Here is a 23,931-nt window from a genome sequence, read left to right on the forward strand (position 1 = left end):
GGCTGCTAGTTCTTGTCCCCCCACCCTCATTCATTTGAATGCCTGCAGTAGTTTCTGGAAGGAGGATCAAGGTATTTCCCAAGGAGCTGCTTAACAACAGTTGTCGACCTGTGCATCACAAACCCTTTGGGGGGTCGGATGACTTGTTCACAGGATTTGCCTAAGACCAGCATAAACCAATATTTTACAATATGATTCATTAAAAAGAGAACATACAGTTACAGAGTAGCAATGAAAAGAAGTTTTATGGTTGGGGTCACCACAGCATGAGGAACTAACTGTAGGGTCAAAGCATTAGGGAGATTGAGGACCGCTGCCTTAGGATAAGTAATTGTTCACTGAAAAGGTGGTCTTCCCAGGTCAGCTTTATCAGCTGCACCCCAGAGTCCCCGGCTCAGTCTTCTCAGAACCAGTAGGGAGATGTCAAGGACCCTCCTGTAGCCTAGGTAGTGGGTTTGTGAAGTAATTTACAAAGTTGAATGTGGTGCTTTACAGTTGGTGCCCTCCCTCTCTTCTGTATGTGAAAAGGAAAAGCATAGTGCTCAAAACGTAACAGCCCCACAGAACCCAATAAAAGCCACAGTGTACAGAAGTGTGGGGACTTCTTCTCTTGGGAGATAACTTTACATGGCTTACAAACCACAGTTAGAGGGAGGGCTTCCCTGCTCATTCTCTCCCTTTCTAGAGAATGGAAATTTTATCTTTAGTACTTTGTGCCCCCCTCACCCTATAATTATAAATCCCCCCCCTTCCACAGAGAGAAAGTTAGCCTCGTGCTCCCTCTGCACGGCACCAGAGTGGTTCCAGCCTAGTGGGCTTGTTTCTCAGTCAGTCTTGATATGTTTAGCAGCTATTATTTTGGCAAGATAATGACTTCTAGGATATTTACAGAAACTTCCTTTTTAAAAATGAATTTAACAACAAATACATAATGGTACTAGAAAGAGCCAAAGCCATGAAATCAGGATGGGACTTGGTGAAATTCTGGCATACGGGCTAATGCAGTACTGAAGAGCAGTGCACAGTCATTGGCCTATTTCATCAGGGCATCAGATGAGGAGCTTTGTCATCTGGGTGAGGGTCCTTGGCTTGCAAAGCAGAGATCTGAAGTGGCTCTGCTTGGGAAGGCACCATCACTCAGGTGTGTTCCAGCAGCTGCTCTGACAGGCCCGTGTTTGTGCATCTGACTGACTTCCAGTTTGGAGCATGGTTCACACATACCTTAACACATCCCTGCCTCAGTCCGCGCCCCTTTGTAGGCAGCCTACTGCCACTTCCTCCTTGAACCTGGGACCACACCACAAGGGGAATGTCCACATCGTGAAGCATCACTCAGCCTGAAAACAAATGTCCTGCCACGTGATCCCAATTTAGAAACACATTGCCAGGTGCAGTAAGCCAGGCACAGCAGGACAAATAGTGGTTTACTTATGGGAAGTACTGGCCAGAGTAGTCAGACTCAGAGCGGGGGGTTGGGGGGGAGGAAGGTAGGAGGGATTTTTCTAAAGGCCGGGGAGAGGGGAAAGTGGGGTACGGAGTTTTAGTTTGTGAAGATGAGAGAGGTTTAGAGATGAATGTTGGTGATATCTGCACAAGGGAACGGAGATTTGTTACATGTCATTACTTACGACTATGGTGACCCTTGCCTATAATCCTAGCCCCGGGGAGGTTGAGGCAGAGGAGTCGGGACCCTTTAATACAATTCATGAGTTCAAGGCTAGTCTGGACCATATAGATACTCCATGGGCTACATTGTGAGACCCTGGAAAAGAAAGGTAAGCAAACTGTGAGCTTATTCTGTTTGTAATGGGGCCTTGGCTCACACTGGTGAAGCACAGGGGATGCCGTCCTCCTCTGCTTCCACTTGCCAGAGCTGTCAGCTCCAGTGCCTGCCCTCTGTTCCTGTTCTGCCCATCCCCGGCCCCTGTGCCCAGCTTCTCTTACCCTTGAGTCACTGTCATGGTGATGTAGGTGTGTCATTCCTAGAAATAGCAACTGAAATGTCTATCTGCTGTCAGGGATGCTGATCAGGTTGTTCCTGTCATCCTCCCTAAAAGAAGCCAACTTCTGTTCCCACAACTCCCAATCCCTGGCATGTTGACTTGCGTGGGTAGGGGGCTCTGGGACGTAGGAGTGCCAGGAAACATCACGCATTTCCACAGGGTTGAAGAGTAGCCTGGCAGGACCTCTCCAGGAGAATCTTCGCATGTTGGCTCTTTAAGTTAATCTCTGAGCCTGGTGGGAACAGGAGGGTCATTGGCCCAATGTGGCTCTGTGCAAATGGGATTCAAAGATGGCAGCAGTAAGTAAGATCGGTCAGGTATGAGGGCTGTTCAGAACCAGAACACATTTGCCTCTTCCTGTTCACAGTTGGCCCAGTCTTTGAAGACAGGTAAGACAGAGAGCAAGGGTAGACTGTTAGGTTGAGCTGCTGTTGGCTTGACAGGTACAGTCTTAGGAAGAGGGCTCTCACCCAGAGAGCTGAGAAAGCACTCAGTGCAGCCAGGAATAGGAAGGACTCGTCTCTGCTGGCTCTACCTCCCTGCCTGGTAGCTTTGACCTCAAACCTGTTCTCTGTTGGGGACTGCACATCTACAACTTGTCTCCTTCCTTTTTGCCTGCAGAATTCCAGAGGCAAGAGAGCGTCCGGTCACAACACAAAGGCATCCAGTTGTATGACACCCCGTATGAGCCCGAAGGCCAGAGCGTGGACTCGGACTCAGAGAGCACTGTGAGCCTTCGGCTGCGGGAGAGCAAGCTACCCCAGGATGACGACAGGCCTGCCGATGAGTATGACCAGCCATGGGAGTGGAACCGGGTCACCATCCCCGCCCTGGCAGGTAGGAGCAGTGTTCCTGCTTGGGGGACAGTTGGGAACAGTTGCTGAAGATCTCTCAGCACCAGTCCAGTAAATAGAAGACAAGTGGGTCCAGCCTAAACACCAGCTGAGTTGGGCACCACAAAGATAATACGGGTTCCTGAGGGAAAAGAGGCCAGGCCAGAGAGAAACTCCAGTCTGGCTTTGAAGGGTTCCCAGTCCAATCTCACCACCTTCAGAGCTGGCTCCCTTGGGCTTCATGGAGTTTCATTCAGTCCTGCACGGTCCTCAGAGTCCCTGTGAGGAGGCAGTATAAGACGGGGGAAACCCCAACACCTGCCTGTGGTGCTGACTCATGCTTGGGCTCATGGTGTCTGGGAGAGTTAGTCTGGCACCTCACTCCTTAGCTTGGTCTCAGACCAGCAGTCTTGGATGGATTGCTCATGTACTGCTCAGAAATCTAGCACCTTGGTCCAGTGATGACCACCAAGCCTGCTGACCTCAGCTCAATTGTGGGGACCCACATGATGGACGAAGAGAATTCTTCTTGCAAATTGTCCTCTGATTGCCACACATATGCCTTGGTGCATGCAAACACACACACATAGAGTTGGAGCATGTTCTGTCAGATCCTACATCACACACACACACACACACATACACACACAGAGTTGGAGCATGTTCTGCCAGATCTACATGATCTGTGTTGATGTTCAAGTGGGAAGTACTTAAGTAGTAGGACATCATCTCTCGGAGGGCTGTCTGTCTGGAACCTACCTACTCATGCCTGGAGACAGATATACTACTGTCCATGTAGTTGGTCTCAGGTAGAGCTAGTTGGCAGTAAATCTCAGGACCCACAGTTGCCCAGTCTGCTCCTGGTTCTTGTCACTGTTTTATTATTGTTGGTGTCAGTGTCACTCCGACTCTTGCCCTGCCTGTCCCCCACCAAGTCTCTTGGCTCTAGAGCAGATCTGTGCCTATCCCAAGCGTCTTTGGTGCCTTCTCATTTCCTGGGATGAAGGTGGATGCTCTGTGTGTTTCTTTCTCTCCAGGCAGTAGTGGGTGGAGGCCATTGGCCACACCACTCAGGATGATGATGCTTTGCAGCACCCTGACTGGATGACTGAGTGTCATCATGGTTCCGGTTGCTAGAGCCAAAGTGTGGCTGCATGGAATGAAGGGCACAGTTCCCTACTGAGTGGCTACTGTATGTTGTATCAGTGTACATGGACATGAGGAGTGCGTGTACAGGTATGCATGTACATCTGTGTGTACTCATGCTTCAATGAGGCCCTATAGTGTTCAGGGACTGACAGTGCTGCTAAGGCCTGCTATTACTGTGGTGTCTTGTAACAACTCCAGTTTTTCTCAGATCAGGAGCTCGCTAGGGAACAGCTATGTAAGGTGAAGTGTGCTGAGCTAAACCTCCCCGTCTTCTCTCCACAGCTCTATTTTTGTGATTCTGCATGCTCAACCTGGTTGGAGAAACCTGGTGGGGACCCTTCTGTGTTTTCAAATTCCCAAAAGGCTTAGAAGGGGAAAAGACTGAGACTAGGACCCAGAGGATGGTCAGCATTCTGGAGGAACCTGACCGTAGAGCGTACTTTCCAGCTTTGGAGGCCGCTGTAGCTGTGATGAGGAAGGAGAGGAGCAGAGACTCACTCTACCGCAGGAGCATGGATTGTAGGCAGGTCTGGGCACATGCCCATGCCCCTGGAAGCCCAGAAATGCCAATGAGTGTAGGCAAGGAGGCTGCTGGTCCCAGTCTGTGGAACAGAGATGCTTTATAGCCTGTAGGTTGCCACCCTGCTCTGAGCAGGTGACTACAGGGTCTTTTCATCCAAGCCCCCAGCACTCACCCCCCCCCACACACACACACACACTTGTATATGTGTGTCTGTCTCCCTCCCTCCCTCCCTCTTGTCCCTGTCTCACTGGGAACTTAAGCCACAGGAATCCATGGTTGCTCTGCAGCTATGTAGAGAATATTCTGAGAGGGTGGGGTGACCCTAGCTTCCAGGGAGTGGGAGTCTTCCCATCCCTCAGGAGCCTGCAGCACACAGCTCATTAAGGATTAGAACTTGGGGAGTTAGATTGGATCCCACCAGTTTAGTGAGCCCTTGGTGCGCCTTTCCTTCTGAGTGTTTTGAGGTAGTAAGGTTGGTGGGACACCTTGCAAGATGAGCAGGTCCTGCACAGAAGGTGGCCTGAGACTAAGGCCAAGGATTAGGGATGAGGAAGCACTCAGGTTGGATGGCAGACACCCTAGGCTGTCAAACCTCTGAAGGGATTGTACCTGCCTGGGGGTTCTGACTGCCTTGTTAGCAAATGAGGCCAGCAGCCCTGTGGAGCGTTCGTGAGCTTGCAGAGCCTCCCATCTGGAAAGCGTTGTCTCATTGCTAGCATGAAGTATGTCCCTTCCGCATGCACAGTCTGATTTATTCTCATGGCCACCGTCTGCATGGCTCATTTCCTTCTTTTAGGGATGGGGACAGAGGGACCCCTGCCTGGTCAGTAGCAAAGCCAAGTTTAACTGCAGAGACTGTACCCGAGCCTCCACAATGTCACATAAATTGTGTTTGGGGACCTGCACCTGCTGTAGCCCCAGCCTCACATAAGCGACTAGGAGGGCTCCAGGCTAGGTTTCCATCTTTTAAAACAAGGGGAACCTTGCATGCTATTTGGTGTCACTCTCCATGTCCTGGAGAAACTGAGGCAAGGGGGACGAGAACCACAAAAGACCTTGTGACAGAGCTAGTCAGGCTGTCTGTGGGTGTGGGAGATCTCTACCCTTTCACTTCCCAGACAGAGAAATCTGCAGTTGGTCTAAGGAATAATCAAAGCGCCTGAGAGTGGCAGCCAGGTGGTGGGCCTCTTGAGAGACGGATTTTTCATTTGTGACTCACTGTCTCAGGATTGTCTCCCTTCAAGGTACTTTACGGTGCCCTGGGCTCTGCCACAGGCAGAGATGGAAAGCAGACACATGACTCAGATGGGCTTATCACTCAGCAGTTATTTGGGGCCCTTGTCTGTACCCCATACCAGCTCCTTGGCACACTGGTCTGCCTTTGAAAGTTTAGGTCAGTGTGTCTCATCTGTTGCTCGCCAGCTCATCAGCTTAGACCTCAGGCAGGTTGCTCCCCTCCCTGAGTCTCAGTTTTCCCATCTGAAAAGTGGTGATTGTCCTAAGTCTAGAAGCATGGGCTTCTTGAAAAGCCCAGTGCAAAACATTGGATTTTCATGCAGACATTTCTAGATGAACAGACACTCAGAGCCCTAAAGGACTGTGCCTGTGAGGTTTATTACTGGAATTCTGGAAGGGCTTGCCAAATTAAATAAAGTTTAATTTAATATAAAAAAACAGCACTGCATGAAGAGGCGCATAGCAGCCCTTGAGGCCTCATTTACAAAGCTCCTTCCTGATTATACCTGGCAGTGGGAAACGGGACAGGCTGCCTGGAAAGCAGCTCTGCTATAGGGAGCCTGTCCCTCCATTACCCACCTCTCACTCCTGTTCATCCTACCTGAGGCTCAGGCCAGCAGTCTGAGTGAAAGGAGCCTCTGCCCCTCCTGTGTTAGAAGTGATCTGTTTGGTCTTCCTAGAATAGAACTTTTGAACTTGAGCTGCAAGTAAGCCACCACAGAAGGTGTTACAGCACCAGGCGCCCGTCACCTGAGTCTTGACTGTGTCAGGTAAGAGAAGTCAAAGGTTCTCTGGAGGACTCCACGTGGAGAACCTCCAGTTCACCCATGACATACTGTGCATCAGGTGAGGGGCTGAGGGAGGGTGCCGCAGCTCAGCTCAGGTGATACCAACGTTAGCCCTTCCAGAAAACCTCCCCTAACACGACAGTCCCCTCAGCCTCAGGATTGAGCTGAGCTCCTGTCATATTCTCTGTGTTGTGTGGTCTGTTCTGGAACAGCCAGATGCACAGTTATCATGGTAATCTCATGGGGCGCTAGCGCTGTGCCCCATGGGTAGCCTCTCTGAAGTTTTGACACCTTCTCATCATTATCAAGAGCATTTGAAGGGACAGAGAAAGGGAATGTGCTGTCTTATGCACGTATGGCTGCTTCTAACAAGTGAGAGTCATCTGAGCCAGCTTAGTTGGCTGATTTTTTTTTTTAAGGCACCCCAGTATGATAAAAGGGGAAAGAGGAATGGGCAGGAAGCTAGCTTTTATTGAGCAGCAATTCTGAACCTGGTTTACATTAACCCTACAAGCCCTGCCGAGTGGGTGTTGCTTCGCTGTGGGAACATAAATGATAACACTGACACTCAGACAGTAAGCAGCTCACCCGCAGCCACGCAGCTGTGAACTTGGGCCCGTCTGAAGGAAAAGTGCCTTCACCAGCATCATTGGCCTCATCCAGAAAAGATGTATTTGAACCTGGTACAGGGTAGCTTGGGAGATTCCTGAGGTAGAAGGAATTGCTCCACTTGCTCTTTGGCCTTAGTGTTGGTCTGGTCATTGCCCCTACAGGTACAGATAACGTGCGGTTAGTACTCTGGTGCCGTGTGCTCTGGGCATGGCCCACACTTGCTGCTCCTTGGGGACCCAGAGTATGCAGAGGGTCCCACAGGGAGTCTCAGACCTGGCCACGGCTCTCCCCACACTCCAGATACCTCACAACTGGCTCCCTTGAGTCCCAGAATGCCTCCTGTCTCCTTCATGGCCTCCCAGAATGCCTTGGGCCTGTGAGGAAATTAACAATTGTGTTTGTTTGGGGAGCTTTTTGCTGTGTAATGAGTAACAGCCATAATTAATGTTTAACATGCAGGTCTACCAAAGGAAGTGGGGGGCAGGGTTAAGAGCTGTGGGGAATCTCTCCCTCCTTTGGCTAAATATTATTGAGGGACAGGTTTCTCTGGTTGGTTTTTCTATCTGACATATGAGTTCATTTATTAATCTTAAAAAAAAGAAACCGAGAGCGTCAGCATGTTGTAGCTTTGGGTTCTCGATTGTGTGCTGCTGGAAAGGTCTCTGCAAATGTCTTCTTTTCCTGTGTGGCATTCAGTGAGTGGTCTTGCCCTTCTGCTTGGCAGATCGGAGACCGCCATGGGGTTGGAGACTGTAAGCTGCATGAGATCAAAGCTCTGCCTGCCCCGTGCACAGATGGGTCCTCACCTGGCTCCAAGCCTGGTGCCCAGTGAGTGCTAGGAAGCTTGTGTAGTTACTGAGTCAGGCCTGGCCACAGAAGTCCCACGCACTCTCCTAGGCTAGGCTGTGCCAGTGGCTGTGTGGCGGCAGGTATTTGGTGCTCTCATCCCTCTTGTGTGCTGGACATCTGTGTCCTGGCCACATGAGACCACTTTTGTGTGCCCACTGGCCTGAACTCCTCCCTTCCTGCCTATGTCTGAATTCCCTCTAAGAAACTGAAAGTGTGTCCTTCCTGTCTGTGGAGGAAGCCACTGCCCAGAGCCTTGTGAGAGCTGTGTTTGTCGCCAGCACCAGCTTGTATCTCCCTCCCTCATTGTCTACAGTGGGCAGTGCATAGACACACACAGTGGGCGGGAGCTTCCTCCAGCACCCTGCCTGGGCGGCTGTTCTTTGGACTAGCAGATAGGAGTAATCACTTTCCCCAGGCTCTTAAGAGTCTCGTGGGTGTCTGCAGGTGAAAAGGTTACACATCACACAGGGCCTCAGCCTTGAGCGATTCCCGGCAACAGGTGACAGTTGAACCCAGCCCTGAGCCCTGGAAGGAATCAGGTGCTGAGGCCATGGGTCTGCATTCAGAGCTGCCATTTGCTGTCAGTGACAAGTGGTCTGTGTCTTCTCACCTGCAGGATGAGGGTGACACTAGGCACTAAAGTTGAGGCTTTGAGTGCCCAGAAGTGTAAGAGATCTGTGCTGAACTGGACTCAGACTGAGGAGACCCTGATTCTAGCTCCATGGTTCTCATCTGTGAAATGAGTTGTGATGGAAAAGATGGCTGCTCTCAGCTGTGGGGCTTCATAAGTCTTCTGCAGTCAGCACTCAGCAATGCTGTCCATGTTTTCTCTGGGGGCACAGTCACAAATCAAAGAACAGAAGTGAGCACCTTCTGCCATCCTGCATTCACCTTCCCAGGCCAGGCATAGCTGTGTGATTGGTGTTCTGGAACCATTGAGAGTAACCAGCCCCCCACTCTTAACGTCTTATCTTCACATATCCTGTGAGGCAGCAGAAGATCCTGCAAAAGAAGGGCTGAGGGGTGCACTGGAGGGTAGAGGGCCTTTCCTCTGTGGGTCTCTGTCTCAGCATCTGTGCGGTGCAGGTTCTCAGGGTCAGTGGCATAGTGTATATGCAGGTTTGGAACACTGCAGCTGAAGGGTGTGCTACCACAGAAGGGAAGTTTTAGTCACGCACTAGCGCTAATTGCATTGGTACGAATGTTCCTAGCCTTGGGCTAGGTAGTCCACCGCACCTCCAGAACCAGTGTACAGTCTCCCCTCCTCAGCGTGCTAACACCCACCTGGCTCTTGGGGGCATCCAGGATTGTATGCAGAGCCCTCCATGAAAGAGGTGCCTGGACATGTTGGCTCACCCTCTGTCTCTTTCAGAGTAGTAGGACATCAGTAAACAAGCCACACACCCACAACAGTCCCAGCCCCTCCTGTACGGTTTGTGGAGAGGGCAGTCCTCAATCCTGGTTTATCACTGAGAGGCTGACTGAGGGATCTATGGCAGCTGAGAGTCCCATCAGTCCCTGCATACCATCTCCTTCTCCTCACCTCACCACCCCTGCTAGTGCTGGAGAACAAATAACTAGAGGCTGCAGGCTGGCCAGAAATAAGGAGCAGGATTGCCAGAGCAGTGCCAACCCCAGCTGGGAAACCCTAGGTTTGAGGAGGCCCAAAGGCTGCCCAGTAGAGAGCTCAAGAGTTGAGGCCCAGCCAGTAGCCTGGCATGGGCGCCTGCATCATTATCTAAGCCAAGTTCTGCAGCCACACAGGCCTGGTTTGTAAAAACATGGGCACGCAGCACCAGTCTCACACGCTAGAGGAAAATGTGCTCCCTGGATCTTCTGTAGTGTCCACTCATTTATGGGAAATACAAGCTATAAGAATGAATAAAAACACTTCCAGGAGGATTCTAAAATAACTTGAAAAGTTTTTTGGTTCGTAAGGGTGCTTGCTGCTACCAAGCCCAAAGACCTGACCTTAGCCCCTAGAACCCCAGCACAGGGTTGGCAGAGAAAGTCCAGGTGTCATTTCTCAAGGAATGAATGGAGGTAGAGCCCTGCAGAGCAAGGCAGAGACCTACTCACTCAACAAGTTTTGGTCATCACCTGTACACCAGATCTTGTTCTGGACAACAATACAGAATCAGATGGCTGTCCTACTGAAACTTCTTGAGATTCTGAAGTTGGTTATCTTTGTGACTATGTGAAAAGACACATTCCCCGACTTGTGAATGTGACAGTGGAGGGGGGTCTGCCACAGATGGAATTCCTGACTGAACCATTTCTACAGCCCTTCACTACTTAGGTGGTTATTAGCAGATGAGGCCGCTGAGTTTGGAGAAGTTTAAAAATATTCCGGTGTCATGATGAGTAATGGCTCAGTAGGATGAAAGCCAGGTGTCCCCGACTCTCCTGTTGGGCTACAGAGCATGTTCTCCCTGGCCGTGCTTCAGTCTGTGGGCTGTTCCTTGGAGCCAGATGCATGGCCAAAAGGGACAGGGCCGAGACCATCTGGTTCTGTGGAAATTGCTGCATTCTTTCCAGCAGAGGCAGATGCTGGGATGGTAGACAAAGCACTTTCGGGCTGTAGGAGGCTGAAGGAATTCTACCTGGGGGCCCAGGGCAAAGCTACTCCAGGAGGTACATTCCAAAGGCTAGATACAGACAAGGCAAGGGCCCGAAGGCAGGTCTCAGGTGATGGAGTCAGGGACCCGCCAGCCTTGGTGAGTAGAGCATGAGGTGAAGGAGGAGGTCAAACTGCCTCCAACTTCCTAAGGACCATAAAGGAGGTTTTGCCCTTGAAGGGTTTTGCCCTGGCCTATGGGGCAGCGGTCAAGGGCTGTGCTGTAGAGGCTGCTGTCTGTGGCCTGCTCTGGACAGGAAGGAAATTACACTAAATGAGCATATTGGTTTTATGTGAGCTGCAACAGCCCATAGCATTTTCTAAGCAGCCTCTCTAGGGTAGACTATAGAGTAAATTGAGCAGACGGGACTGGAGAGGGCAGAAGGAAAGCCTTGCCAGGATCTGCTCCATAGGACACTGGAAGGCTGGAAGGAGTAGACAGGGGTTCCTGGAGCAGCAGACACACTGCCAAGGACTAGAGCCATAGGGAGAGGCCAGCTCCTCTAGGGAGTTGTGGGCAGTGTTCATGCCAGTCCTGGGAGGCCTATATATGCAATGCCATTCAGATGGAACATCTGGCCAGGTGAGGGAGACCACAGCATCTGCCCACCCAGACCTCAGCTTGCAAAAAAGAAAGGCAGATTGGGATGAACCTGACCCTGCTGTTCCAGAGTCCTGGGCTCTACCCTCCCTTGCCCCTGTGCTTCCTCACACCTGCCAGGTCCACCAGGGCCGGAGTCTTGTGGAGCTCTGTGCTCATGAGGTAACTCAGATACCGCTTCTGTTATTAGAAGGGTCCAAACGTCAGTATAGATGAGTATCAAGTTTCTAATATGGGGGCTGTGGGGATCACAAAGTTCTGAGACAATCCAGGAGAAAGCCTAATAAAAAGTGGGGCATTTGAGCATGAGCCCTGTCCCCTGGCTGCAACTCATGGGTAGACATTTAGCAGACTTGCTGACCCTGAAGACACTGTTCTGCTACCACCGGGGCTGGTCTCCATCCTGGGACCCTAGTAGGTGCTCCCTCCACGCCTTGGTTCTACACAGTGGAGTCGCTCTCCCTTCCTCAGGATCCCAACTTGCTCTTTAATTGCCTATCAGTGGGACTCATTAAGTTCTGTCCTTCGAACAACTCACGGGGACAGCATATTTTCCTCTGAATGCAGATACTGTTTTGAGGCATTTCGTCTTTATCTCTTGCAGGAAAATCACTAAATTAAAAGAATTGCCGTTTTAAATTGCAGATTAAAGAGAGACTTACTTGGAAGGGATGGAAGCAGTTGTATTTGGAGCTTTTGTTCAGAGTCCCCCTGCCCCCTTGGTTGTTGAATCTCGGCACTTGGAGTTTGTATATTTGTGTTTTAGGTGAAATGATTTGCCTAATTAAGCTTGTCATTCATTACCACCTGCTCTTCTGAAATATATGGCTGCGGTATAAGGCATGCCAGAGGATGTATCAATTAATTCAGTAAGGACTTGCAGTGTCAGCCAGGACATTCTTAGGTTTTATCTGATAGGAAAACCAACTCCCCCCTCACCAATAAAATAAAATACCAGCTCATTAAAATTTTCATTTAGTCATGCATTGGGCACCTGTTATCTTGCAGGTCCTGTGTAGGTGTGGGACAAGTGGGATCTAAGCTGTGGCCCATTTTGCGTGGCCCATGGGAGCCAGGCGAGGAGACTTGGGGTTTGGGTAGCTGAGGGAGTTCTGAGAGGGCATCCTGGAGAAGCAGCTTCTGAAGGAGAATGGAGCTGCCTGAGACCTGAACCTGAGCAGGCAGTCAGGTGTCACAGGGTATCTGTACTGAGAGCGTGATTTCCAGGGCTGGAGAGATGGCTCAGTGGTTAAGAACACTAGCATAGGAACTTTGGGGGACACACTTAAGCCATAACAAAATCCAACATTTTGGGAGCCCGTCTCCTTCTTGCACCATGTCAAGTGCTACACAGAAAATTGCACCACTGTGTGCTGCCCCAGGTGGGACTGGTGCTCCAGGTATGGCTGGGCCCCTGGTAACACTGCCTCCTCTCCTTTCTGTCCTCAGCCCAGTTCAACGGCAATGAGAAGCGGCAGTCCTCCCCATCACCTTCTCGGGACCGACGGCGCCAGCTCCGTGCCCCTGGAGGAGGCTTCAAGCCCATCAAACATGGGAGCCCCGAGTTCTGTGGGATTTTGGGGGAGAGAGTGGATCCCACCATCCCACTGGAGAAACAAATGTAAGTTCACTGATGCTTTCTCTAGCTGCTGTACCCTCTTCCATAGTTGGTCACTGGCCCCTCATTGACAGAAGCTCTTGGGAGGTCAAGGTTCCCAACTCCTGGGCAGGCCTGGTGTCTTCACACCATACAGCCACCCTGACCCTCAGTGGCTGGCCATACGGACTGAAAGTTTTCGGTCACTTTCTCTCATTTTCCATCCTAGTTCTAAGTCTAAACTAAACCTGCCCTCAGCGTAAATTAGATTTCTTCTCTAGCTGTTGTATGCCTTCTGTGCTACATATGCTCACGCCTTACACTCTTGGTTCGGGTTTCCCAGTCTTTCTCCAGTCCGAGACGGCCCTTGCTGTCCTACCTCTTCTCCAAGAATTGAGGCAGGCCTGGCCCTTTCATTGCCTTTCCTCTTGACCATGATGCCGGATTCCTGCTCTTCCAGGTCTCTGTCCTGCTCAGAAACCTCCTGTGACTCCATTACTCCAGGATGAAGCCTCAGCTCCCTTGGTTTTTTAACACATCAGTTCTTTAACGAGCGTGAGTTTTTCTAGGTGTATCGTCTGCTTAGCAAATAAATGTACAGTAAAAGGCCTCCCTTGCTGCCCAGACGGGAACACTGATGCCCAGCCTCATACCCTAGACCTCACTCTTCCTGCTGTCATCTCTTCTTGAACTTCTCTTATGTCCAGCCAGATGGATGTACCTGGTGCAGAGTGGGTGAGAGATGGCTGATGTTGGCTAAGAGTAGGTCTTTATAAGGACAGCTAGAGCTAAAACTGGTGCAGTTACCAGGAGCATTTCTTCTGTATGTGGTGAGTTCTTACCAGTTCTCACCAGTTCTTACAGGTTCTTAGGTAGTGTCCTTCTCCAGGGCTTCTCTGACCATTCATGTCTGAGAAGCATCTCTTGCCACACCTGTCACAGTTCCTCACGGCTCTTGTATTCCTGTGGAGCACTGTGCTGTCCAGAATGGCTTCTTTTGCTTTTTGCTGACCTTCCCTCTCCGTGTCAGCCCCTTGAGATCAAGGATGCAATGAATGGAGACTGGAGAAAGCAGTTGCTGCTGGATACAAGGAGTGGCAGTGACTGAGTCTTCCTGATCCCTTCAGTCTGACCTGGCTGGCTATCTCCCCAGGCTCTAGCTTGCTCCCAGGGTGACCCCCTGCTCAGGCCCAGCAGCAGGAGGCCCAACCCCCCACAGGACCACCCAGGGTAGCCTGTGCTCTACAGATTCCCTACTGACAGGCTGCCTGCTGGCCTCCCAGCTCCTGATCCAGTGCCCTTTGCCCCTCTTTTTTGATCCTGTACTCCTGGTCCTACCTTTCTTTCAACATGAAGTAGCCAGGAAAGGACCTGGCAGCCTATCCTGTTTGCCACCAGGGACTACTCTTAACGAGGCCCCTGGAGGCCCTTCTCTTGTCTCTGTTCCAGCCCCTGTGTTCAAGGAGGGCAGACAGTGGGCAGCACTTCCCTAGGGACCCTTTCCTACCTTTCTTGAGGACTGTTCAGTGTCAACTGGCTGGAAATTGTGTTCTTAATAACACACTTTTGTCAGCTTGCCGTGGTTGTATCGCTCAGGCCGCCCCTCCTGAGCCTGGTCTCACCAGATCTGTTATTGCTTATTTGTGAAGCCAACTTTGTTTTAGTTTGCCTGTTTCTCACTATGGCAACCTAAGCATCCCCAATCCATGGTTTGATGTCTGTGTAACCACAGAAAGGCAGTTGGCAGTCACAGCGTCTGTGTCCCTGTGTCCTATGTCCCCCACCCCCATACACAGACACATACCTGGTATCCTACATACAGTTGCTTCTGCTGCAGTATTCCTGTCATGGGCCCAGCATAGACACAAAGGAGTTTTTTGACTGCCTCCTTCTGTCAGTGAAGGCCTTTGCTGTCCCATTGAGACTTGACTCCTGCTTTCCGAGTCACAGAAACACAGTTTTCATCTCATCCTTTGACCAGTGGGGCTGTGTGCCCGCTGCACTACATGTTCCTCCTTCCTCCTTCTGGCTCACGTAGCATCCAAAAATGGGATGCTGTGATTCTCACGTGCCCAGCCAGTGCCAGGACCATTTGGTAGGAGCAGGTTCCAGCTACTCTGTTTCGGATTAGCGAGCTGCCCTATGTCCCGCCCATGTTCTAGGAGCCCATTTAATTGAGAGAAATGCTCAGGGGCCCCCGGGCTGTGCTGCCTGCCCCCCCCCCCCCCCCCCCCTGCCATCTCTCTACTGCTTTCCAGCCTATGACCCTTTCAGACTGGTCTCACACTTACACTTTCTAGCTGCTGTTCTTCGTACCTTTTTTTTCCCCCTCATATCTTGGTCTGCACTGATAAATCCTCTCCCTACAGCCTTTCCTGGTCACCATGCCTAAAATAGTCCCAGCCATGTGGCCTGGCTTCACTTTCATCTCCCACAGCACCTGTCACCACAGGGCCAGCTTGATGAGCACAGAGTATCTGGTGTTGGACTGCATGGAACGTGAGCCTTCCATGGGAAGGGACCTGGGAGTTTCCATCAGGATCTGACATGCGGCAGACACTGGCAGAGCAGCTGCTGAGCCTCCTCACAGGAGGCTGGAGCCAGCAGCTGCCCCAGGGGGGCACCAAGGCTCCTCAGAGGTCACTTGGGGGCCCTGTCCCCTCTCCTCTCTGACTACACTCTTGTTCTCTCCCCAGATGGTATCATGGGGCCATCAGCAGAAGTGATGCTGAGAACCTGCTGCGGCTCTGTAAGGAGTGCAGCTACCTTGTCCGCAACAGCCAGACCAGCAAGCACGACTACTCCCTCTCCCTGAAGTGAGTACTGTGTTCCCTCTGCCTGCCCCCAGCACAGTGCAGCATGCCTGCATGAGTCTTCACAGAAAGGCTACACTCAGTTCCCCCGAGAAACTTGTCTCTTTCGGTTATTTCAAGCCTTGGTTTTAATTTGGTCTCGTGCTGGGAACACAGAGAAGTGGTGTGGTTTCTGCAGCTGCCTTCCCATGGCAGAGAGGCTTATCTTCACACGTACAGCCACTAGCCAGGTAGAGCTTTCTTGTTCAGCGAGCCCAGGCTGGACCTGACTCTCAGCACATCTGGCCTAGCATCAGCTTCACACTAGTCCTTTGGTGAGGAATATGTTGTCCCACTCTGTAGACTGGGAAACTGAGGCTCACAGAGAGCAGGTGATGGATGACCGTCTATCTGACCGTCATGGTGCTGTGTAGCTGCTTGTGAGAACCCTTTCCTATTCCCCAGGCTGTCTTCTGGACTGATCTTCTTTTCATATACCCCACAGTTTGGGAGGGAGTGCTGTGAACAGGAAAGGCCCGCACAGATGTGGCTGCTTGCAGTGGCTCAGGTCCTTCTGGTCCATGAGCCATTAAAATGAACAGGCTTAGAAGTAAGAGGCTTGGATGTTTTCCCTCCTGCTGGAATGTTCCATGGTTCAATGCTGTTGCTAGATGGGATCCAAGAACTCTTCCAGAATCCACTGTGGAGATGGGAGATTTGAGAATCCACTGTGGAGATGGGAGAGTTGAGAATCCACTGTGGAGATGGGAGATTTGAGGCTCAGAGGAAAGAGGAATTCTCCAAGGGCACAGATAGTGATACAATTAGGTGTGAACCCAGGTCCTACGTCAGATATACTGAATAGGAGTGGAGCCCTCTACCTTGCCTCCCCTCTGCCCTAGTCATTGCCAGAGGCTCAGGATGAGACTAGGCTTGACCCCACTTCTTTCAGGAAACCTTGCACCTATGCTGACAGGATGGACTTTCTGTCACAGGGCCAGCTTCTCCCCTGCGACCTACAACCTGGTGCCAGTCATGGGCACTGGGGGTGCTGGTTTGTTCCTCCTTTGTTCCTCCTCTCTTTATCTTTCTCTCTGAGTTCTTCAGGGATTATATTGCTCCTAGAAGCTCCATTGTTTGGTGACTATGGAGAGGCTACTACAGAAGACCTAGTTAGATGTTCAGTAGACGAAAGAACAGAAGCCATGAGTGCCAGGGCAGGGCCTGGTCAGGTACTAGCCTACAGGTTTGTTACATGGAGACATGCCTCCAAACAGTGTCCTGGGTGCTGGCACCCTTAGGAACTTGAGCACAGCTGTGCCTGTGGAAAACTGTCTACTGAGAATCTGTGATGAGCCAGGACTGGGGCACCAAGACAGCACTGAAGGAGTCTGCAGCCAGTTGCTGACTCGAGTGGGTCTAGGGTCATTCATGTTTCCACTCCTCATCTTCTCATTACCTAATATGCATAGAAACCAAGTCACGGGCAGATGCCAGAGGCCAGAAGCGTGGCCCCTTTATCCCTGCCATGTGTATTTGTTGGGTTGCGACCCCTAGGGGAGGTAGTACCTTGGTTCTGCTTTTATGGTGATGCTTTATCATTCAGGTGGTCTAGGTGCTGTGGTAGCCAGTGGGAACCCACCTCCCTCCCTGGCTCGTGGCCTTCACAACTCTGAGCCTCCCTGTCTGTATCTGTGCACCAGGATGATAGCAATCTGTTCCTAGCAACAAGCATCAAGTCTAGTCAGATCCCTGCCCATGTGACCTAATGTAGTTCCCACCCCGTCCCTGTTTCCTGCCAGTAACCTTGAAGATTGCTTGTAGTCCAGTTAAGAAACCAGTTGTCCTAGCCAGGCATGGTGACACGTCCTTTTAATCCCTACACCTGGGAAGCAGAAGCTAGTGCGTCTCTTGACTTTGAGGCCGACTTGGTCTCTGCAGCAGGTTGTAGGCCAGCTGGGGTATATCATGAGACTTTGTAGTCCAAGACTGTAGAAGCTGTCCTGCCCTTCCACACACTGCTCACTGTACAACTTCACTTAACAAGTCCCTTCCCTTTCCTGGGTCCATCAGCATGTGTTCCTGTCTGTGGATTCAGTCCCACTTAGTCTTGGTGTGTATTCTCTGGCTAGATGAACTTTGCTTCCCCGGCCAGTGGCATGGAGCATGCAGGACAAGAGCACTGTGCCCAGCCAGAGGTCTGGTTGGTTGTACCTGTCCTGTCTGATCTAGTCACACAGGACTACTGTGTAGCGATCACTCTTCTAGCACAAGGAACTGGGGCTGAAGGGTTGGATTTGTGTTTGTTTAGAGCTGTTACAGTACCACCCCTGATGGTCCGAGGGGTGTGCTCACCAAGGCAGCCTTTCCTTGAAGAAAGGAGGAGTGGAGAGACTGCCTTCCAGAACAGCCATAGTACAGTGAGCACTGCTGCCAGGGAAAGCACCACCCTTGCCAGCCTGTGTGCAGTATGTGGTTTCTCACATCCTCAGGCCTGCTGCCAGTGGCCAGGTGGGGGAATGTCAGCCCCACACGTACACGGGTTGCAAGCTGATGTCGGAATTCCAGCTATGCTACTTCTCAGCCTCTGGCCATTTTCATGTTGGCCTCGAGTCCCTTTGTGAGATAAGTCTATGGGGTAGAATGTACTTGGGGGTGCCTCACTATCCCCTAAGACAGGGCCCTCTACCTGCCCGTTCCTTCCCTTGGAAGAGTTTTGTGGGAGCCCTCTGTACCTGGCACTGGGCTCAATAGAGAGAGTCAACGCAGACAGCTAGGCCTGGCTGCAGGGTCTCACACCTGCTCATTCTGACTGCCTTGCTGTCTGCAGGACAGCACAGAGGACTTTAGGTGCCCTGAGGTGACCTGTAGAGGGTGATCACCATCACTAAGGGTCAGGAACTGCAAGGCAGAAGCAGCACATGACTCTTAAGAGAACCTAGTGTTCCCCAGGCAACAGGGACATCAGTAGATGGTAAATCCAGGCAAAGACGTGGGGTGTTCTGACAAGGCCACTGGCCAACAGGTCCTGCTCACACTTGCATGCTTTCCCGCCCCCCTCCTCCCCCTTATGTTTGATCAGAGGGCTTAGGGTGTGAGCTGTGGAAGTGACTTTAAGGGTTTACCTAAATGAGGACATAACCCTGGTATGTATCTGACCACTGACAGTGGAGGCAGTGACTTGCTTGGTCTGGACATACTGTCCCCTCCAGGTCCCTGTGTCTCTGGTGACCCAAGTCAGTGTCTATATGGCATCCTCTGTCAACATTCAGATGTGCCATCACTCCCCCACCATGGTCCACATCAGCCCTTAAAGCTAGTCAGAGAGCCCACAAATAGCTTTTTCATTCGCAGTATCTGGCTGCAGATGCCACTCTTGCCACTGGCAGCATGACAACATGTACTAGCCAGCTTCATGCTCACCACTGGTCCTGGGTGTGCAGGGCACACTGTCTCCAGCCAGGCAAACAAAGGTTGAGCCTTTGGCATTAGTGAGAACGTATAAAAAGCTGATGCCCTCTGCTTTCCCTGGAAAGGCGGTCAGGCCTGGGGAAAGGGATGAAGGTGAGGTACAGTCACCTTAATAGGATTCTTCAGGCACTTTCAACTCAGAGGGCTCTTGGAGTTTTAGCTCTGTGAAATTTTGCAAAAGAATCTGGAGAAGATAGGGAAAGAGGACTTAAAAGACTGCAAAGTTTGGTCCTGGGGTGGGATGAGACCTACTGGGGTCGGGGATGGGGACCATTTATTCCTGTGGGGCCTGAGATGGGTTACACACAGTCACACTTCTGAAGCCTTAGCAGGAAGCTGACAAGGACCCAGCCCCACCTCCCCCCCCCTGCACTGCACTGGGGCAAGTGGCACCTTAGAGCCCTTACAAGATAAGCTTTTGGTTTTCAAGTCCCCAGAGATGGATTACCTGCTACCAGGGATTGGCCTGTTTCCATCACACCCCCAACTCCAGCCCGAGCATTAGATGCCTTCCTCAGCCTGCATGCTTTGTCCTATTTGGGCCCACTTACTTCTGGAGTTCCATCCCTGCAGGACCTCACAGCCTGGCAAGGAAGAGAAGACACCTAGGAAATACACTAAAGGTGTTAGAGCTTACAGGTTGGAAAATGCCCTGGGCGCACATGAGGGAAGGGGCCAGGGAGGAGTTTGAAGGACAGTAGGCCTTAAAGGGTGGGCAGCAGAGGAGGAACAGGCACAAATCGTGCTTAGAACAAATCCCACAATGAGCTGTGCCCAGGAATTCTGGCTAAAGGATGGGACTTTATCTCAGAGGATTGAAGAGTCCCTGCTGGGTGTGTACACAGTCCGGTGATGATCTCTGAGCCTCATTCTAGAATCATCAGTGAACTAGAGACATGTTGCCAAAGGGATAGGCCAAGCTTAGAAGACACCTGTGTCTTCTAAGTCTGCACTGGCAGAGCCCTGGCAGGGGACCTGCTGTGAAAGGGATGGAGGTAGCATGAGAACACCCTGGGGTTAAAGCTCAATCAGAGACACCTTGGGTGGAATTCTGGTTCCAAATCTTTTACCAGCCATCTGGTGCTAGGCAAGTGGTTGTCTCCCCTGGGCCTCCCTTGACAGGAGGCCTATGGGTAAAAAGTAGGCTGGGCAGGTGAGGTCCACTGTGGTGCTGGCACACAGTAGGCATTTAGGACATGCTGAGCTCTGTTTCCTGTTCTTCCAGAGCCTTTCAAAACTACCCTGAAAGCAGCACAGGCCTAGAGGTAATGTCATTCATATTAGTGTCCTTAAGACGTGGGGGTGGGAGGGAGCATAGCACTGGATGGCAAACATGAAGGTCTAGGTTCAATTCCCACCCTGCAAACAAATGATCATAAGGTCTGAGGTTTGGTCATTAATTACACTTGCTTCCAGCTTTGTGGCCGTACAGTGGACCACAGAGGCTTTCTTTGAATCTGAGGACAGAGGAGGGTCCACTGCATCTCGCAGTGTAGGGTGGGCAGTTTATGAAGAAAGGCCTCCATTTGCTTAGGGACATCCCGTTGCATTGCCTGGAGCAGTGGGTTGTGTCAGCTGCTAGAAGCCCAGTATCAACCAGTAAATCCTTTCCTGGGCTGTAGGAGGGGTAGGTGGGTGTTGTGGGCCAGGAAGAGCTTAGGTATTTCAGTTAGGGGTATTATTTTTTTTTCTTCTCTCCCCTCATTGATTTGTACAGTGAAGGAGAGAGTTTTCAAACAGTAGGCATGTCTGGGACCAGCCAGGCGAGCGAGTGATTAATCTTAGTTTGTTGCTGCTGACAGCCAGGAGCAAGAAATAATAAATGTTTGCAGGGAAGGGAGGGGGTGGTGAGAAGAAGTGGAGCCCTGCATCCAACAGTGGGGAGCAAAGATTTCACTGCCTTCTGTGGAGCTGACATCAGAGTTCCAGGGCCGGCGCTCCAGTGGTGTAGGGCCTACCTAGTATGTGTAAAGTCTAGGCCTCAGTCTCCTGGGCCCTAAAACAAAAGCAAAAAAAGAACTGTAGGAAGCTCCAGAAGTTTCAGTGCTCTGACTGAGACCCCCGCACCCCCCCCCCAGGTCACAGCAGGGCTCCTCAGCAGCTGTTGAGCTCCCTGCATGATCCCCAAGAGTAACTTCATCCTGGCTCTCCATCTCTCTGCTCCCTAACAGGTCTCTGAGAGCAGGATGAGCTGTAGTAAGGGCAAACCTTCCTAGGAAGGCAGTTTGTGTTCAGTGTCCAGCTCAAACACAGTTAACTCTTATCTGGGGACCTCACACTACCCAGCTCTGACTGCAGGACCTTGGGCTTTGTGTCTGTATGCCTTGTGGTCTTCTGAGCTGCTAAGCTGGGTGTAAGACCGAAGAAGGGGGGTGGAGATACAGGAGGGAGCAGCATTAGCCCTATCTGGGCAGAGAGAAAAACTTTGTCCTAATGAGGAAGATTAAAACAGTTGAGGGTGGAAAGGAGTGAGGGGCAGCAGGCAGGAGCCTGGGAGGGGAGGAAGTGCCACCCTCCCATGCATGGTGTTCAGCACCCTCCCCAGGAGAGAGGTAGCCCTATGCAGGCCGGGTGCTCTAGCTCTGGGTCAACCTGACTCAGATCTCTTGCCCCAATTCCCCAGGTACCTACAGCAGACTGTCTGAGCTTCTGTTTTCTCTCATCTGTGACATGTCTCATGGCCATTTTAGTGAAGAGACAGTGAATGGAAATGTCTCACATATGATACTTGAGCCAGAGCCTTGCTGTGTATTGCGTGGCTGTCTTCGTAGTCTTTGAAAAGCCATAGGTTATAGGGAAAGAGGACCATATCCACACATCCACACTCAATCACAGTGGGGGCTAGAGAGAAGGCTCAGTGGTTAAGAGTTTGATTCTGAGTATCATGTGACAGCTTATAATCTTCTGTAACTCCAGTCCCAGGGGATCTGATGCTTTCTTCTGACCTCTCTGGGCACCAAGCATACACATGGCCCACAGGTGGGCATGCAGACAAACCATCCATGCACATAAAAATAGGTAACCCTTTCAGTGAAAAACAAAAGGCTTATGTTGCTGTAACTAGGGCAAACCCTGCACCCTCATGACTGAGAACTTGAGGGTCAAACTCAGGCCACCCTCTTCTGGATTCTGCCAGCTTGGAGACATCATTTGACCTCTCTGACCTGTGCTCCTCTGTGGCTGTATGATAACAGCTGTCTTGGGAGGCTCTTTCTTGTCCTCCTCACTGCCCTGCTTCCTCTCCAGCTCCCCCATCATATCCTTATGCTTTGGGAATCATAGTTTCCCTCCTGTCAGAATCTCATTCTGGTCCCTCATGCAGCATGCCAGGGCAGGAACACTGAAGATCCCATAAGCATCCTGTCTTGGGATGTAGACAACAGAAAGAGACCCTGTAGATGAAACCAAGGCTCAGAGACAGGAAGTCGTTCCCCACCCTCACCCTGAACCTCAGTCAGCATTTGAGACAGGTGAGCTTGGGCAGGGGTAGACAGTGCGGCTCTTAATAGAGGAAGGATCCCTGTGCTTTCAGACCTGCTAAAGGGAAAGATGATGTTCCACTCAATTAGTGTGTTTTGTGTTTTCTCCCTCTAGAAGGTTAAAGGAAGCATGATAATTAAAAAGTGCAGCTTTAGGCAAAGGGACCAGAGTGGTCTTTCGCAGGGGTTTGGGGGAAAATGCTGAGTTTGAAGTGTGCAGATGGCCTCCAGAGTGAAAGGATGCATGAGATGTGCCTGTCAGGCAGCAGACATTGCCTGCCACGCCCTAAGCATTCGGCCAGCCACCGTCCAGACCCCTGAGCCTGTGTGTTGACAATGTGGGGTAGTGTGGTAGACAGAAAGGTCCAGACAGGTTCAAAACAATGGGTTCTGAATCCTGCACTACCCCTGGGTAGCTGGGCCTAGCAGTCCTGGCTCTTCGTTTGGGAAGGGATTCAGACAGACTTCAGTTTACATTCCAAGCAAAACAGGTGGGACGTGTCCAGCATTCATTAGCTCTGGATTACTAAAATCCAACCATGAGGTGGGACATGGGGGACACTAGAAAGGGGGTGGGCACTTAAAGTGTAGCTCTCCCTCTGTGACAGTACCACCAGAAAGCTTTCATTCTTGCAGCTAGCAGAGGTCATGTGATGCCACAGCTGTGAGTGAAGCTCAGATTTTAATGCAGCCTGACATTCTTTCTGCCCTGTGGGGTCCATCTGAGCAGAAGGCACCCCCTTCCTTACCACCAAGACTGTTCCAAATGTTCCTAGCAGGACCCAGGGCAGGCATCTTCTGGCAGCTTTTCCCAGGCAGTTATAATATGTCAAAAGCCTGAAGACATGAAGGGTCTGGGACTTACAGTAGAACCAGAGAACAGGACTTCTCTGTCTGGCTCTTAATCCATGGGGGATTTCTACTTCCTTCTCTGTGTCCCGTCCTCAGTACCAGAGGGGAAATGCAACCTTCCTCATTCCCTCTTTACAGTGGAGGAAGCGAAGCTTAGCTAGGAACCTGGTCTGCTAGGCCGTGTAACTAGCGGCAGGCAAGGCATTCTGTCTGACCCTGGGCTCTGTTCTACACACACGCACACTCACACTTACACTCCAACTTACTGTGGAGGTGTGTCATGGAAACTGGGGGTGTCTGGCAGCAGACAGAAGCTCAAGCCAGCTCACAGGGTGGGGTACCTCCATAGCTTTTCACATATATGGGTATATGCTAGGTCAGGAGGGAGGCAAGTGCACCCAGCTCAGGGAAGGACAAGAATGGCTGGATGGGTTACAAAACAGTAAGAGAAAGGAAGGGCACAGTTGAGGGCTGTGACCAGGTTTCTTAGTGGCTAGGGGATCAGGTACAGGTGGCTTTGAAAATGCTC

The 23,931-nt window shown here is 51.2% G+C and overlaps 1 protein-coding gene across 1 annotated transcript in view; it reads left to right on the forward strand.

Moving 5' to 3' along the window:
* The window catches only part of Shb (SH2 domain containing adaptor protein B), a 108,737-nt gene that overhangs the window by 71,550 nt on the left and 13,256 nt on the right, over positions 1-23,931 (forward strand). Inside the window, exons 3-5 of the mRNA XM_028770253.1 lie at positions 2,625-2,840; positions 12,661-12,832; positions 15,505-15,624. Of these exons, the coding sequence (XP_028626086.1) occupies positions 2,625-2,840; positions 12,661-12,832; positions 15,505-15,624 (508 nt within the window). The remainder of the gene's footprint in view (positions 1-2,624; positions 2,841-12,660; positions 12,833-15,504; positions 15,625-23,931) is intronic.

The sequence above is a fragment of the Grammomys surdaster genome, unplaced genomic scaffold, assembly GCF_004785775.1.
Source record: "Grammomys surdaster isolate TR1022 unplaced genomic scaffold, NIH_TR_1.0 199, whole genome shotgun sequence".
NCBI lineage: Eukaryota > Metazoa > Chordata > Mammalia > Rodentia > Muridae > Grammomys > Grammomys surdaster.